Source organism: Centruroides vittatus, unplaced genomic scaffold, assembly GCF_030686945.1.
Source record: "Centruroides vittatus isolate TY-2023 unplaced genomic scaffold, ASM3068694v2 contig_351, whole genome shotgun sequence".
Lineage (NCBI taxonomy): Eukaryota > Metazoa > Arthropoda > Arachnida > Scorpiones > Buthidae > Centruroides > Centruroides vittatus.
The window spans coordinates 292,538-307,295 of record NW_027122174.1 but is presented as its reverse complement, the minus strand read 5'-3'; the positions used below and the strand labels follow the sequence as shown (position 1 = coordinate 307,295).

The following is a 14,758-nucleotide window of genomic DNA, read 5'->3' as shown; positions in this document are numbered from 1 at the left end:
CGGGTGTTGCAACTAGCAAGTGCATTGCATGGCAAGCGAAGGCCGACTAGGAGCGGGGCACGTGGGTTTATGTCCCGCTCTTAGTCGGTTCGTTTCTTCCAGACGATTCTAAATTATTTATTAAATTATTAAAATTATAATTATCAATTTAGTTAATAGATGGCACTTAACGTCTACCTCTAGTTGGAAATTATTTAGTAGTAATCATTAAATTAGCAGAGTTATAGTCCAATTATTTAAGGCCACGGTTTGGTTACGTTTCTATATGTTGGGCTTTGCAATGTTTGATATACTTATCACTAGTGAATTGTGGATTTATTTTTTTTTTTAAATGAACAATTTGTTCTACATTCACTAGTAATAGATGATATTCACCGAATCCACTTTCACTTTAACATTTACATTTCAAATTATCACTCGTTTAAATAACGAACGTATTTAAAGAAGAAATTTCTTATCAGTTCGTGTGTAAGGGAAACAAAAACACGAAAGGTTTCATCTTTTTTTCTTTGTTCTTTTCTGCAGTCTCATAGAAAGGAAAGACAGCAGAGAAATTTCTTATAAATTTGCTTATAGTTTTTATGTTTTGTGTTTTTAAGAAAAAATAAATTAACTTTCAATAAATTAATGGTTTATGTGAGAAGAATTGAAACTAGACTTTTTAAAAGAAGAGAGAAATTTATTCTGTTTCTTTTCTAAAAAATTTTAAAATTTCAAAGATATTTCCGACAAATAAATATTATTCAAAACGTATTTTTTATCGACAATTAAAATTTTATCACATTTCTTTTTACAAAAGTATGTTCGTGTATAATACTCGGAATAGTGCCTCTGCAGTAAATGATAGAAAACAGGCAATACGTGAGCTTAAAGTTACTTTTGTATGTTTAGAACGGTCGAAGAGCTAACAGAGTCCGTTCGTTTGTTCCGTATCGATTTACTTTTATCTGCGCTTTCTTTCGTACAAATGAAACGTAAGCTACGTACCTTGCATTTCTGTTAGTATTATAAATTACTGTTTAGGGCTATAAATTAGCTAAGAAAATACATAAATTTACAATTGATTTCTTTCGTATTTCACACACGAGACACTTCGGTACGTAAATCCATCCGACACCCATTCTAATTACTTTATTGAGGTTACGAAAAGCAAAAAGCAATATAATAATAATATAATCTTTATCAGTAATTAGGTAAAAAGAAAAATTATGTAGATACACGGATTTTTTGAAATATTTGTAACAACCCAACCCAACTTAATACAGATTATAAAAAGCAGAAGCTAATCTATGAATGTTATCCTCAAATCTCACGTAACGTCATATTTGTCAACAGTTTAAGATTAAAATGGTCGATATTTACGGAGAGTAGTTGTTAGCTTATCATAAATTTTAATCTTGTCACATAGGAAGTGACTACATACACATTGAAGTCTAATTTATTATCTATCTTATAGTATATTATAAAAACGAAGAAATTAAGTAACATAATTCATAAGTTGTGGCTAAAAAAACTATCATTTCCGTTCGATATATCATTTTTCCATGTTATAAAGTATCCTTTGCTAAACGATTAAAATCCGCCAGTGACCACGTGGTTTCGACGCCAAAGATTCTCGCCGATCTGGCGCCAAGTGGGCGCCATCGGCGGCGCGCCGACGCCGAATTGTCGACTGGCGCCGCCGATGGCGCCAGTCGACATATCGGCGTCGGTCCAAACAACGTCTTTTTTAATCTGCAAATTAATAATTAAAGAAATTAAAGGAATAATAATAAAAATAATCATTAATGATGACAATAAAACGGCAGAAAATCCACATATTAATCCATTTAAAAAATAACTAACGATGACGTAATCGGGTGTTGGTCTGTGGATTAAAAGTAGTTCCGAGATTGAATAGTCTTGAATATTAAAAAAATTGAGTTATTTCAGTCGCGTGGCGGTTTTTTGTATCGGCGCAGGTATTTTAACTTTCCGTTTACGACATTTTTGCGTTTTTTTAAAAATAAATTTCGATTTTGGCTACGGCGCGGATTTAGACATCGGCGCGCTGATTTCGGCGTTGTTAGGATGTGGATGGCGCGGCGTGTGGCACTTCATTCAAAACTTTTATTTTATCAATCGTCGCGCGGAATGAAAACAAAATAGAAGATTGGTCCAAGCAACGTCAGAGGTTCCAGGTGAGTCATATTTTAATAATAACTCATATCTTTTAAGTTATTAATATGTTTGAGTTATAAAAAGTAAGGTTTGTGTATAATTGTTAACTCGCATGCGCCAAAATTAAATTTCCGTCCAGACAGTTCAAATGCTGGATGCTGCGCGCTGGCGTCGTCTGTCGCGACGCGTCCGTCGCCTGTCTGACGATCCTCTCGCTTTCTTAGCCAACTCTGACCGATGAAACTGTAATTTTCTCTTCTTTACATCTTTATAAATGTTGACGAGACTCGTCAGAATATAAGTATCCATCGTATTACTTTGGAAAGGACTGTACATAATAAATTATACAGACATTCTTTTCTGCCAACTTCCTCCTGCTCTTCTTGCTCTCTTAAGGAATTCTAATAGTTAAAACTGTAATTTTCTGTTTTTTAAATGTTCGGAATGTTAATCAGTCGCGTCAGAATATAAATATTTGGCCTACTTTTTCGAAAAATCTATAAGAGTGAGTGCAAACTGAGAAATCGATTCTTTTGATCTCTTCTTGCACTGTTGTAGAAGTTATTGCTACGCTTCCCAAAGATGGTGGCGTGTTGTCCCGTGGGTAAAAGGGAGATTGCCGGGCGCCGCCGTCGACGGAGGGCTGTGGACTGATTTTTTATAAGAAAATATTTCCCCGAAAAATCCCCCGTAGAAAAATGTCTGAAGTCCACACTGTACGTGGGCCCCATAATTCAAATTTTCCCGGGTCCCGGGAAGCTATAATGTGCCACTAGCCGACGTTTTCCGTACGATTTGTACTTCCGAACCCGTGAATGTCGATCGTTTACTAATGGAGATCAAATGTCGAAAATCGTGCATTTTTGTTTTCCTCTGCCGAAATCGTGTTTTTTTCCGGCTCTCGTATGACGTGCGAATGGACAAAAATGTAGTTTTCTATTTATTAAAAATGTGAAATGTTAACTAAAATCATTTATTATGATTTTAGTTAACATGATGATGATGATATTTTAGACAATAGACAATTCTAATTTTTAGACAAAGCCTTAGCCAAATTTTTTAACACGGCCATAAGTTTTTGCGATATTGACACCTCCGTGATGTGGAAGTCTTTCTACGAAGTATAAATTTTCATTTTTGCCCCTCTCCCCGTTCTTTTTTTGTCACCTCTCCCTATGTGTGTTCGACAGTTTCTCGTTTGTCTCGGCAGTTGTTTATCCGTTCGACACGGGTGAAAACGTTTGCATTTTTAATATTTTGCTGGTTTTTTTAACGTTTTTTGTAGTAGTTTGTTAGTTATAATTTAACCGGTTATAAAGTAGCAGTTATAAAAAAAAATTTTCAATGACTTTAAAAACAAATTTAAAGTTATTTGACATTTGAAATCAAATTTAATAACAAGATTAAATTATAAATGCAAAAATTTCTTGTATTGGATTCAAACCTGCATATTAACTCTTTATGCAATGCCTTAACTAATCGTACCGTGCCACGAACGTGTGAATGGCACTTCTGCATAAGTATTAATACAGGTATACCTCGCCTTACGTTGGTAATTGGTTCCAGGAGAGGCGACGTAAGTCGAAACTACGGTGGAAAACGCCAATAATGAGCACTTAAAGACCGCTAAATAAGACGACAACACAGAAACACGGATGTTTTTGTGTTTTGTTCTCTAGGATTTATGATTATATTAACATTAGCTGTAAATGTACATATTTTAATATGATTTATGTGCTTTTAATGCTTTTCTAGTGATATTACGACTTCAGTATTTATGGTGGACGGATGTAAAGTCGAATAAAATGACTTAAACTTGATTTTTATTTTTCCATATACTTTTTTGACAAACGACGTATCTCAAGAACGACGTAACTCGAGGTATACCTGTAGTTCTAGAAAAACTTTAATCGTGATTTTCTCGAGAATGCCTAAATAGTGGGTGTTGCTGCTTTGGTAGAGTTTAAGTACGAGCAAACACTACAGGTCCACAAAATTTCGTTGCAGTTGGTGATGAAAACCTCCCAAATTCCCCTTGTTAGCTTAAAACCACCACAAAATTTTTTAACAAATGGGCAAAGTTTGTGTGCAAGTTCCTTAGTAGCATTGTAATTCTGTAATTTGTTTTACATGATAATTTGAAAACTATTTTAAGAATTTATTTTAGAATAAATTTTAGATAGTTTATGAATATCTTATAAATTGGATTGATGACATAATATCAGAAGGGAACATTGTCCAATTCATTCATCTCCCTACCCCCGCTCTGCAACCATGATATCCACAAATTTCAATAGGTTTGCATATTTTCCTTTACTGTGGCACCACTGTTGCACTCTTTTTAAGATACTGCAAGAACTGCAAAACTATAGAATTGAGAATATAGGGCCTAATTGATTTTGAAACTACTAAGTAGAAATTTGTTCATAATACCCACTTTGTTAGCAATTGTAATGATTTTTATATTTTAAATTATAGAGTATTTTTTCAATCATTTTTACACAAGTTTAAATTTTTTTCTAACAAAGGAAAAAAGCAAACTACATGCATCGTGTAGAAATCTTTTTTTAAAACTAGGGTTTCTCTAATGCAATTTCAGCTGTTTTTTAACCTGGAAAATTCTGAAAATTTCTTAAAGTTCACTTTTTTCTTATTTTGTAGTAAGGTTGAGGAAATTTTGCAAATAGAAAGTATAATTAACTCATAAACTGTCAGAATACATTTGTATTTATTAGTTTTTTAAATTTTTGCTTGTTATGGCATGTCACAGATTGTCAATAATCAATATGTATTTGTGGCAGGACTCTGAAAATTCTTTACTTGTCAGAACCTGTAATACAAATATCTTGAATAATTGTGCCAATGCTGTCTTAAAATTTAACCATGCTCGGTAGCTTCAATAACTTCATTATGCCAGGTTATTCAAATTGGACAAGAATACAAACAAGTATGAAGTTTTTCTTCGGAAACCTGATTATTAAAGCCAAAAGAACTGCCGAATTATCGGGCTATATACTTGATGCCACTATTAATGCAGCTGAGATAGACAAATCAAGAATACTAGATAGCAAAAAAAGTACTGCAACGCATCTCGAAAATGAACTAGAAATCTTCCAAGCTACAGGTGAAAAAACACATAACATCTGTTTTCTCTTACATGCATTAAAGACGATTCCACCCATATCGATTGAATCGGAAAGGGCATTCTTGATATCGGGACTTTTAATTACTAAAGGATTGAGTGATTGGAGTATTGACCATCTTTGCTTTTTAAAATCTTATTATAAAAATTTACAATAATATTTTGTATTGTTTTATTTAAAAAACAAAAATTACCTTCTAAGTTAGTTTGATCTACGTTCATTTTTTCTTTAAATTTTTAACTCAGTTTAAAGACATTTATTTATTTTGTTGTTGTTGTTGTTGTTGTAAACAGTTTCCAACAAATTTTAATAAATTTTTTTGTTTATGAAAATTTCTACGTAACTCAATGGTAATTTTAATACATATTTCACACAGCATAAATATTATTATTTTGGAGGTTGTAGGATGTACTAAATTACCTAAGAAAATGAAAAATAATTATATCATTCAATTTCAAGATTAATTTAAAACTTAAAAATAATTAATTATATCCCTGGATCCTGGGAAGCAGATCACTTTTTCTTGAAATCTTGGGACAAGCAAGGGACCAGGAAATGGGAAACCCTATTTAAAACTGATAAAAAATTTAAACATGCAATTATTTGTTGTGACATCATTACAATGCCGGCCTGCAATTTTTAATCATATTTTTAAGTTAGTTAATTTAAAATATATGCTTTCCACCTCAAATTAGTATTGTAGTGTCTTGTCTTTGTACATCGTACTTTCGCTTTAACAATAGAGTCATGTCAGTCTTATATTAATTGCTTTCGGGAGAATTGAAATAATATGACTTTTAGTTTGCATCAAAAGTTTGTATATAGTTAATCGGAGCTTCCTGCCCCTAAGGTTTCCGTATCTGGTCTCGTATTTCATCCATCTAACTCTGTTCTCGAGATTAACAAAAGACATGAACAACAGAGAGAATTTATAGGTCTACATTTTTTTAAAATTACAGCCCAATTGAGAAAAACTTAAAAATAGGATTTAGGTTTTGTTTCTGGAAATTAATTGGCAAAATTGGCTTCTGTAATTTTACTAATATTCCACTGTTGTTATATTATATATCAGGAAATATTTATATCACTGTGTAATTCATAAAGTACTTCCAAAATATTCACAGAATATCATAGAATTAATTCTAATGCAAAATTTTTGGATTTTTGCTTAGTTTTTTCTACAGACTTTTATTTTCTAATTTATTTTCATCAAATAGTACTATAAAATCATGGAATAATGACATGAGAGAATAGCCACATTTGGAATATCCAGCTGTATTTGAATATTTTGTTGAAGTAAAGTCTATGATTACCAAGAAATCCTTAATTATAGAAGTCTTGACTCCTATAATTATTTTTCAAGTTGTAAAGTATGTGAAATTTTAATTAATAAATTGTCACAAAACATTTGTGTCCTTAAGACAAATGTAGAGCCATCACAAACCTGCAAGTATCTGCAAGTTCATTCTGTATGGACTTGTGAGTTGTATGATAGTTATTTATCTAGCTGGATATACTGTACATGCATGGCCAGTTACCCATTCTCTTCTTAAATATTCATTGCAGAAATGAATGTAATAGGAATGGTTGAATACATGAATTATCTCAATGCATCATGTTTTTGTGTGCATTGCATACAGCTTTAAACCACTTATAAAGAACTCTCTGGCCATTACAGCAGCCAACCAGTGCGCAATATCTACCTGAACTAGTTTTATAAGGCATGTAGCCAATAAAAACTAAAAATTGCAAACTTGCACTAACAACTAGCAGTATCTTAATAGCTGCCATCATGGCCCTCATGGCCGAATTCAAAAACATGATCTGGAAACTTGTGGATGTAATCCTTTTCTATTTGTGGTTTTTCTTAGATTGGCATCTCTGGCTTGGGATGGGATGTTTGAGGCGTTTTAAGCAATGTTTATCTATCTACACCATTTTTGATAGCCGATGACAATAATAACAGTTCTGTTTTATGGAACTATCAATACATTGCAATACAAATAGAAACTTTTTTTTTTTTTTTTTTTTTTTTTTTTTTTTTTTTTTTTTTTTTTTTTTTTTTCCCACAAGTCCAATTCATCACCTCTAGTCATTATTTGCAATTTGTTTCAGTCTCCCACATTTGAGCATGCCTATTAGTTCCTTGATTAGAAGGGCATTTATATTAACTTCCAACACTCACTCATTACAAGAATATAATCCAGAATGGCTTATGAGGTGCTGGATACATTTACAGTAAATACAGGTTTATTATAATAAAGTTCATTGGGTGAAAAGTCCAATGACACTTCTCACCCAATTTCAATTATGTTCATACATCCACAAAGAGCATTTGTTTCATATGTAGGAATTTTATCACTTTCACAAATTTAATTACATTCTCCTCTTAGCCTTCAACTATTCACTCAAAAGATTAATTGTAAATGATATAGACCCTAGGTCTGCTTTTGAGAATTGGGTATTTAGAAAAATAAATTCAAAATTTTTGTCATACAGAATGCCTGTTATATACGCCAATGCTACTTTATGGCAGTTAATTGTCAGGATAGGAAAACATCAGAAATATACAGTGATACCTTGGTTTTCGTCGATAATCCGTTCGAAAACAATCAGCGAAATCCGAAACTGACAAAAACCGAGGCAATTATTTCCATACGAATCAATGAAAATTCAATTAATTCGTTCTAGGCACTCCAAAATACATACCAAAAACACATTTTATAGAGAATTAATATAGTGTTAAATACTAGAAACAATAAGAAATTAATATATAAAACTAATCTGAAGGAAAGCAATGAAATTGTTTGGCTAGACACGCGGGGTAATGTCTTGTCTTGTAGAAGTTAGTTGGACATGAGCTTCTAGCTTATATCGCCCCGTGGTAAAGTGTGACGTAATTGTCATGTTATAGTAGTTGTATGCGTTTATGATGGTCATATCGCAGGGAATAATGCCTTCCGGGAGGTCCATTTAAGGGAAACCGGTTCCTATTCAGGCGTCATTACAAACATGGAGAAAACCCGAAAACTTCACCAGGACGTGGCCAGCCATCCTGGCGAAGCGCAAACCCACGACCAAACTTTCAGTGTTCAGGGAATGGAACCGTTGACCAATAGGCCGTTGCGGAGTAATGCTCACACAACGAGAAATAATGCCACACTGAGCTGGAAAACACGTGAGTCACCCTTTGTTTTCACAAAATTAGCAGTGAGGTCACTTGAACACGCCAACGAAAACTGGGACAAATTTTTTGCAAAAAAAATCAACAAAAACTGAAGTCAACGAAAACTGAGGTATTACTGTGTATTGTAATTGAACTTACTAAAATGGTTATTGATGTGAACTTTAAGCCCAATTGGAATAATACAACTGTTGTTAAAATACTTTTAGACACTAAAACACTGTTTTTAGGAGACGTAACACACAATTTTCAGATTATATTGAGCTATTACTATTAATGACAAGTGCATTATTCACAATAAAAAAAAAACTTTTTTCTGTTTAGGTCACTAATTAGATGTTTTTTTCAATAACATATTTTCCTGCTGTCATACAAAGTATCAACACTCAAATCTGATTTGGATCCTCATCACTTTTAATTTATATTTGAAGTAATACAATAGTTTGTCACTCATTGTGTTGGCTTTACCCCATTGTGAATAATGTCTGTATGTAAGAGCATGAGCCATAATGGTAGATTGTAATTTCTTATGCAAAACTTAATCAAATTAAATATATGTTTAAATCTTAAAAAGAGATTTAGCAAAGAAAGTAATAATTTTTTAATATAAACAACTCCATAACCCAATTTTAAATGATTAAGCCAAACGATCTTGCTGAAATTATTGAGCTATATTAATAATTAATTATTAATTAATTCAACTAGAAGTAGGCGGTTAAGCCACAATCTTGTATTAACTTTAATAATTGTAATAAATAAATTTAATTTATTAATTTCTGGAAGAGAAGAATTGGCCTGGAGCAGGACTCTCATCTACAACTCTTGCTTATCATGTGGTCTTTGATCCATTTGATCTTTACTTCCAGAACCATTAATTTAGACATATAACTATACTACTTACTTACAGCGCTAACTGGGGCAACTTTAAGCATGCATGGCTTTTAACTCTCTTCATGACACTCGCCACCTATTGCATTCATCTGGCATGATGTACTGTACATGTGTATACATATATATAAAGGGAGGTAAAGGCCATGAGCATTTATTTGTTCCCAGTTGGCGTTGTAAGTAATCAGTATGGTTGTGTCTAAATTAATAGTTCTGGAGATGATGATTGAATGGTGGACTGAATAGTGTAACTGGCAATGCATCTGCACAACAAGTGTGAGTTTAATTCCCATTCCAGGCTGATCCTTCTATTCCAGAAATTTATAAATTAAATTAATTTACTATAATTATTAAAATCACTACAAGATGATAGCTTAACCATGTATCTCTAAATAAGAAGTTCAACATTACCTTAACCCTGGAGGGGAAATCAACACTATATCAAGAACCTGTTTTCGGTATGTTCGTGAAAAGACACGACAACCTTTAATTACCACCATCCATGCACGAACACGCATGCCCATCGCAATGTGTTTCGTCAAACAGGCATTCAATTTGGTTTTGAATATTTACATTCTATTTTGAAGCATTTCAACAGATTTTACCTGAGGAAGAACTATTCAAAAGTTCGAAAACATTTGTGATAGACTGTCTTTTCACGAAACACACCAGTAATAGGTTCACCTGTCTCTAGTCAAATTGATTAATAATTAATTATTAATGTAGTGCAAAAGTACCCTGATAATTTTGGCAAGACTGTTTTGCATAGTAATCTTTTTCTTTTATTAGAAAAATGAATTCTTTTCAGTGCTATCAAAATAGCAATACTTCTCCATCATTTATCAACTTAACTTGTAAAGTTTTGTATTTATTAAAATACATTGAACACTAAATTTGACTGTTTCAACTGCATCAAATTCAACAAATTAAACTTAAAAAATGGTTTGAGTCTGAGATGAGTGACTCTTGAAATTAGCCATTTTTAGCACACCCCACTATAGTAGTGAAGTGCTTGTGTTAGGACTTTTGTCTGTCTGTCAGATGTCCATGCGCATGTGCAGTGACTTCACTTTTGTTACCTAAGTGTTATGTTCCATTAAATTCATTTATTTCACATGTCCATGCACAACATCTACTTGATTCCAAGAATTTATAAAATTAATATTTGATTCACTTTTGTGGAGCATGCTATCTGATTTGCTTGACCAAGCTTGTTAACTGTTCAATTCATTGCATTAAAGAATTAGCGTAATTAACTAATTGGTTAAGTGATAGTGTTTAAATACTTGAGAAGTTGAGTAATATGCATGGATTAATACTTTTGGGGATTTTTGTTCATCTTTAAATTTCTGTTTGAAGCGAGAATTGAAGATGAGATTTCAAAGGCTTTGAAAATATTAATCAGCTATGCTTTGGTTGATTTCTTAAATACCTGAAAGTTTATTATTATTAGATGAACTATTTACATTTTATAGAATTGTAAAAATTTTGGAATGAAATAACTATATTTTTTATAATGCAGTATTTAATAATAATAATGACATTAAATATTTTTTAAAAATATCCAAATAAATTTAATTTACAAGTAAAGCATAATCTATATATATAATCGAGACGAGTTGATGATAATAATAATAATAATAATAATAATAATCAGCGCAGAGCCCAAACGGTTAGGAATTGAAAGTTGAAATTTGGTACACAGTTAGGGTATGTCACGAAAACGCACACTAAGAAGGGATTTTTCGAAATTCCTCCCACGGGGGAGAGGGACAGGATTAAGTCTTAACACTTTCATCAACAATGGAAGTGTGAAGTAACAATGGAAGTGCTAACAATGGAAGTGTTAACAATGGAGGTGTTACGTAACAATGGAAATTTTAAGAGCCCAAACGGTTAAGAGTTGAAAGTTGAAATTTGGTACATAGTTAGGTTACGTCACGAGAACGCACACTACGAAGAGATTTTTCGAAATTCCTCCCCACGGGGAGAGAGACAGGATTAATGCTTAACACTTCCATCAACAATAAAAGTGTTAAGAGAAAGCGACGTGCAAGACGCAGATGGAGAAAAAACGGGCGCTGGAGGAAAAAAAAAGAAAAAGAGTAATATGTTAGAACATATTCTATTTTCAAATTTAAACAGATTAGTTCGGTTTTTCTCGACTTTTCTTCTTTAGAACATTCGATGAAAATCGAACGATATAATGAGAGCACGTCGTGAAAATCGAACAATATTACAATATTCGATTTTCAAATTCGATCTTTCTTTAGAAATACTTAGTTTGTTGATGAAATTACTCTCTTTCTTTTGTGACTATAACGTAATAATCTTAATCTTCGCTATCGTTGTTTTTGTCCGAGCAACGCCGGGCCTACCTGCTAGTTTGATAATAAAAATTCAAAGTATTATTATATTAGTTTTTAAAATTACTATTTTATTTAACAAATAAATATTATTATTTTTAAACAGGTCTCAAGTCAATACAACACATGTGAATACGAAAATAAGACATTTACATGATTAAAAATGAGTGCAGAAATGGAAACATTATCATACTACTGCATTAAATTGACTGAAAGGAAGAGTTTCGCATGGAGATATTTTGGTCTCCTTGTGAAAGCAGAAGATTACGAACAGTGTGTTGACACCGATCATGTTTATTGTTCCGTGTGTTTCCAGGCAAATTTGCCAAACACTCCTACATCTACTTCCAACATTATAACTCTTGTGAAGAGATACAAAAGAAATGTTGCAACAGGGAATTTATTACTACACTTGAAGAAAAATCACAATGTTGTTCCTCCTCTGGCAGAAGGTAATATAATAGTGGATGTGTTTAATCATGTGAAAGATGCAAACAACAAGTCTCCAAACAGAACATCAAAACAGGGAGAAACAAGCAAGGGCAACAGAAATAATGATTTATTGAAATTGGCTCATAAAGGAAAGGCAAAGAATTTAATTTGCAAAGATCTCGCCCTGTGGTTTTGTCGAGACATGGTGCCATTTAGTATGAGCAATGGCCAAGGATTTGTTGAATTTGTAAAAAAGTACAAAATACTTGGTGGAAATGAATTACCTGAACCAAAGTCTGTACTAAAATATGCATTTAATGAGATTTATGATACGACAGTTATGGTAATGAAGAAAGAAATTGCTAATTGTCCAAAAGTTGTATCACTCACGTTGGATATCTGGACTGATGTTATAAAGCAATTATCATTTATTACATTTACTCTTCATTTTGTAAGTAACAGTTTTGTTGCTAAAGCTTTTAATTTACGAACGTCGGTTATTCCTTATCCATATAAAATTCAACTGATTCAAAATGAAATAAAGAAGACAGTTGAAGAATTTGATTTAAAAAATAATTTTATTATTTGTATAAGTCCAGAAGGAACAAATATATCAAAAGCTTGTGCCTTGACAAAAATTGACTATTATAATTGTTTGTCACATGCTTTGCATAATTTAGTTGTGCATGATGGGATCAGTAATAGTCCCGAGATAATGGAAGTGATAATTAAAGCAAAGTTGTTGGTGAAGCATCTTACGTACAGACTTACAGATCTTCCTCGTGAATATCGTGTGCAATATGAAGATATTATTCTTAAATTGATTGAAGTTGGCGAATTCCTAGATGCAGATGCCCGCTTGCCTTTATTCGAAGAGGCTGTACCACATAAACTTCCAAATATGACTGTTCTTAATTCTATGCAAGACTTTCCCACGACGTGGACATGTATATCTGCTCTTGTGGAAAATGTAATTTCATATGAATCAGTTATTATTAGCTTCTTGAGTATTTTGGAATTAAATGAACTGATGCTAAAGGAAATGGAATGGGCTCTATTGAAAGAAATAAATGAAGTTTTAGGGTCATTACGTACTGCCAGTGAGATTCTTGGTGGCTGTAAATTTGCTTCTTTAAATTTGGCGTTATTATTTCGTGCCGAATTAATGTCAAGTTTACAGACAACAAACATGGATAGCCAGATCTTATGCAAATTTAAGGAAAGCATGCTTCTCTCTGTAGAGAGAAGGTTTCCTATTAGTGAACTTCAGCTTTGTTCAGCATTGTTTGATCCTTCTCTTCGTGGTCTACAGACAATAGATGAATTTTTATATCAAAATAACAGCAGTAAAGAGTCCTTTCTCAAAAAAATGTATGAAACTTACATTTCAACTGAATTAGAAGACATTTTATGTGAAAATCCTCTCACTCCACCTATAGATCCACCTTCTAACTGGAAGAGATTAAAATTAGAACTTTTACAAAAGCATACTGGAAGTCACAGAGTGGGCATAGAAGCTGAAATTCAGCAGTACCTTTCCGTTACGACAGCTGTCGAAGACCCGTTACTGTGGTGGAAAGATCACGAAAGTTCTTTTCCTCGACTGGCGTGTTTAGCAAAATACATCCTAAGTGTTCCAGCAACTAGTATTCCTTCCGAGAGAGCATTCAGTGTGAAAGGTATTCTATGGAATGAAAAGAAATCAAACTTGTCTCCGGCCAAATTAGATAAAACTTTATTTATTCATGAAAATCATGATTTAATACAATCTATTGTGTAAACGGATTTGTTTTCCAGATATTATTTTTTGGTTTTTTTTTTTGTTAATATTGATTTGATTATAGAACAAAATTTTCAATTATTAGATATTTAGGACTTTTTTAACAAAATACTTTTATAGCATTTTTTAATTGATACAATTTTCCATTGTGTAAACTGTTGATTTATAGTCTATGCAGTGCAAGCTTGATCTAATTCATAAACAATTTTTGAATCACATCATTCTTAAACTATGAATAAAGGACAATGCACACACAATAGACATTCAGATGTCTATGTAGATAATGTTTTTATGAATTGTTCAATAGTGTGGAAGAATAAATATGTTTTATTATTCAAAAATCTAACTGCTACAGTGTATACTCGATTACACACAATCTAACTGCTACAGTGTATACTCGATTACACACAATCTTAACTAACAGCAAAAAGGTTTATTCAACTTGGAAAACTAACTAATGCTTTTGATCATTTTTACTGATTATCTGGTTTATGTTCCAAAAGCTAAACATTACAAATATTAACAGATATAGAATGTAAATAATTAAATGCCACATGAGTTTAAATATACAAAAATTCATGTTGAATTATGTTGTGTAGACTTCAAATAGATATCCAATCATCCTTGTTTGGCATTCAATTATTTATGTTCTATGTCCATTAATATTTGTAAATGTTTGGTTTTTGGAACATAAATGTGATGAAAAATCATTAAAAATGTTCAAAAACATTAGTTTTTTTTAGTTGAATAAACCTTTTTTGATGCTATTCAAGGTTGTGTATGATTGAACTTGCTTTATTAACAT

The 14,758-nt window shown here is 32.3% G+C and overlaps 1 protein-coding gene across 1 annotated transcript; it reads left to right on the top strand.

Moving 5' to 3' along the window:
* The first annotated feature begins 971 nt into the window (after window positions 1–971).
* Window positions 972–14,342, top strand: LOC136974578 (E3 SUMO-protein ligase ZBED1-like). The gene is made up of 3 exons (XM_067269494.1): window positions 972–1,633; window positions 1,695–2,180; window positions 11,848–14,342. The coding sequence occupies exon 3, from the start codon at window positions 11,905–11,907 to the stop codon at window positions 13,951–13,953; it is 2,049 nt and encodes a 682-aa protein (XP_067125595.1). The 5' UTR covers window positions 972–1,633; window positions 1,695–2,180; window positions 11,848–11,904; the 3' UTR covers window positions 13,954–14,342.
* Window positions 14,343–14,758: the final 416 nt, after the last annotated feature.

Excerpts from the sequence above, each read along its gene's own strand:
- LOC136974578 (XM_067269494.1), top strand. The coding sequence starts at position 11,905 with ATGAGTGCAGAAATGGAAACATTATCATACTACTGCATTAAATTGACT.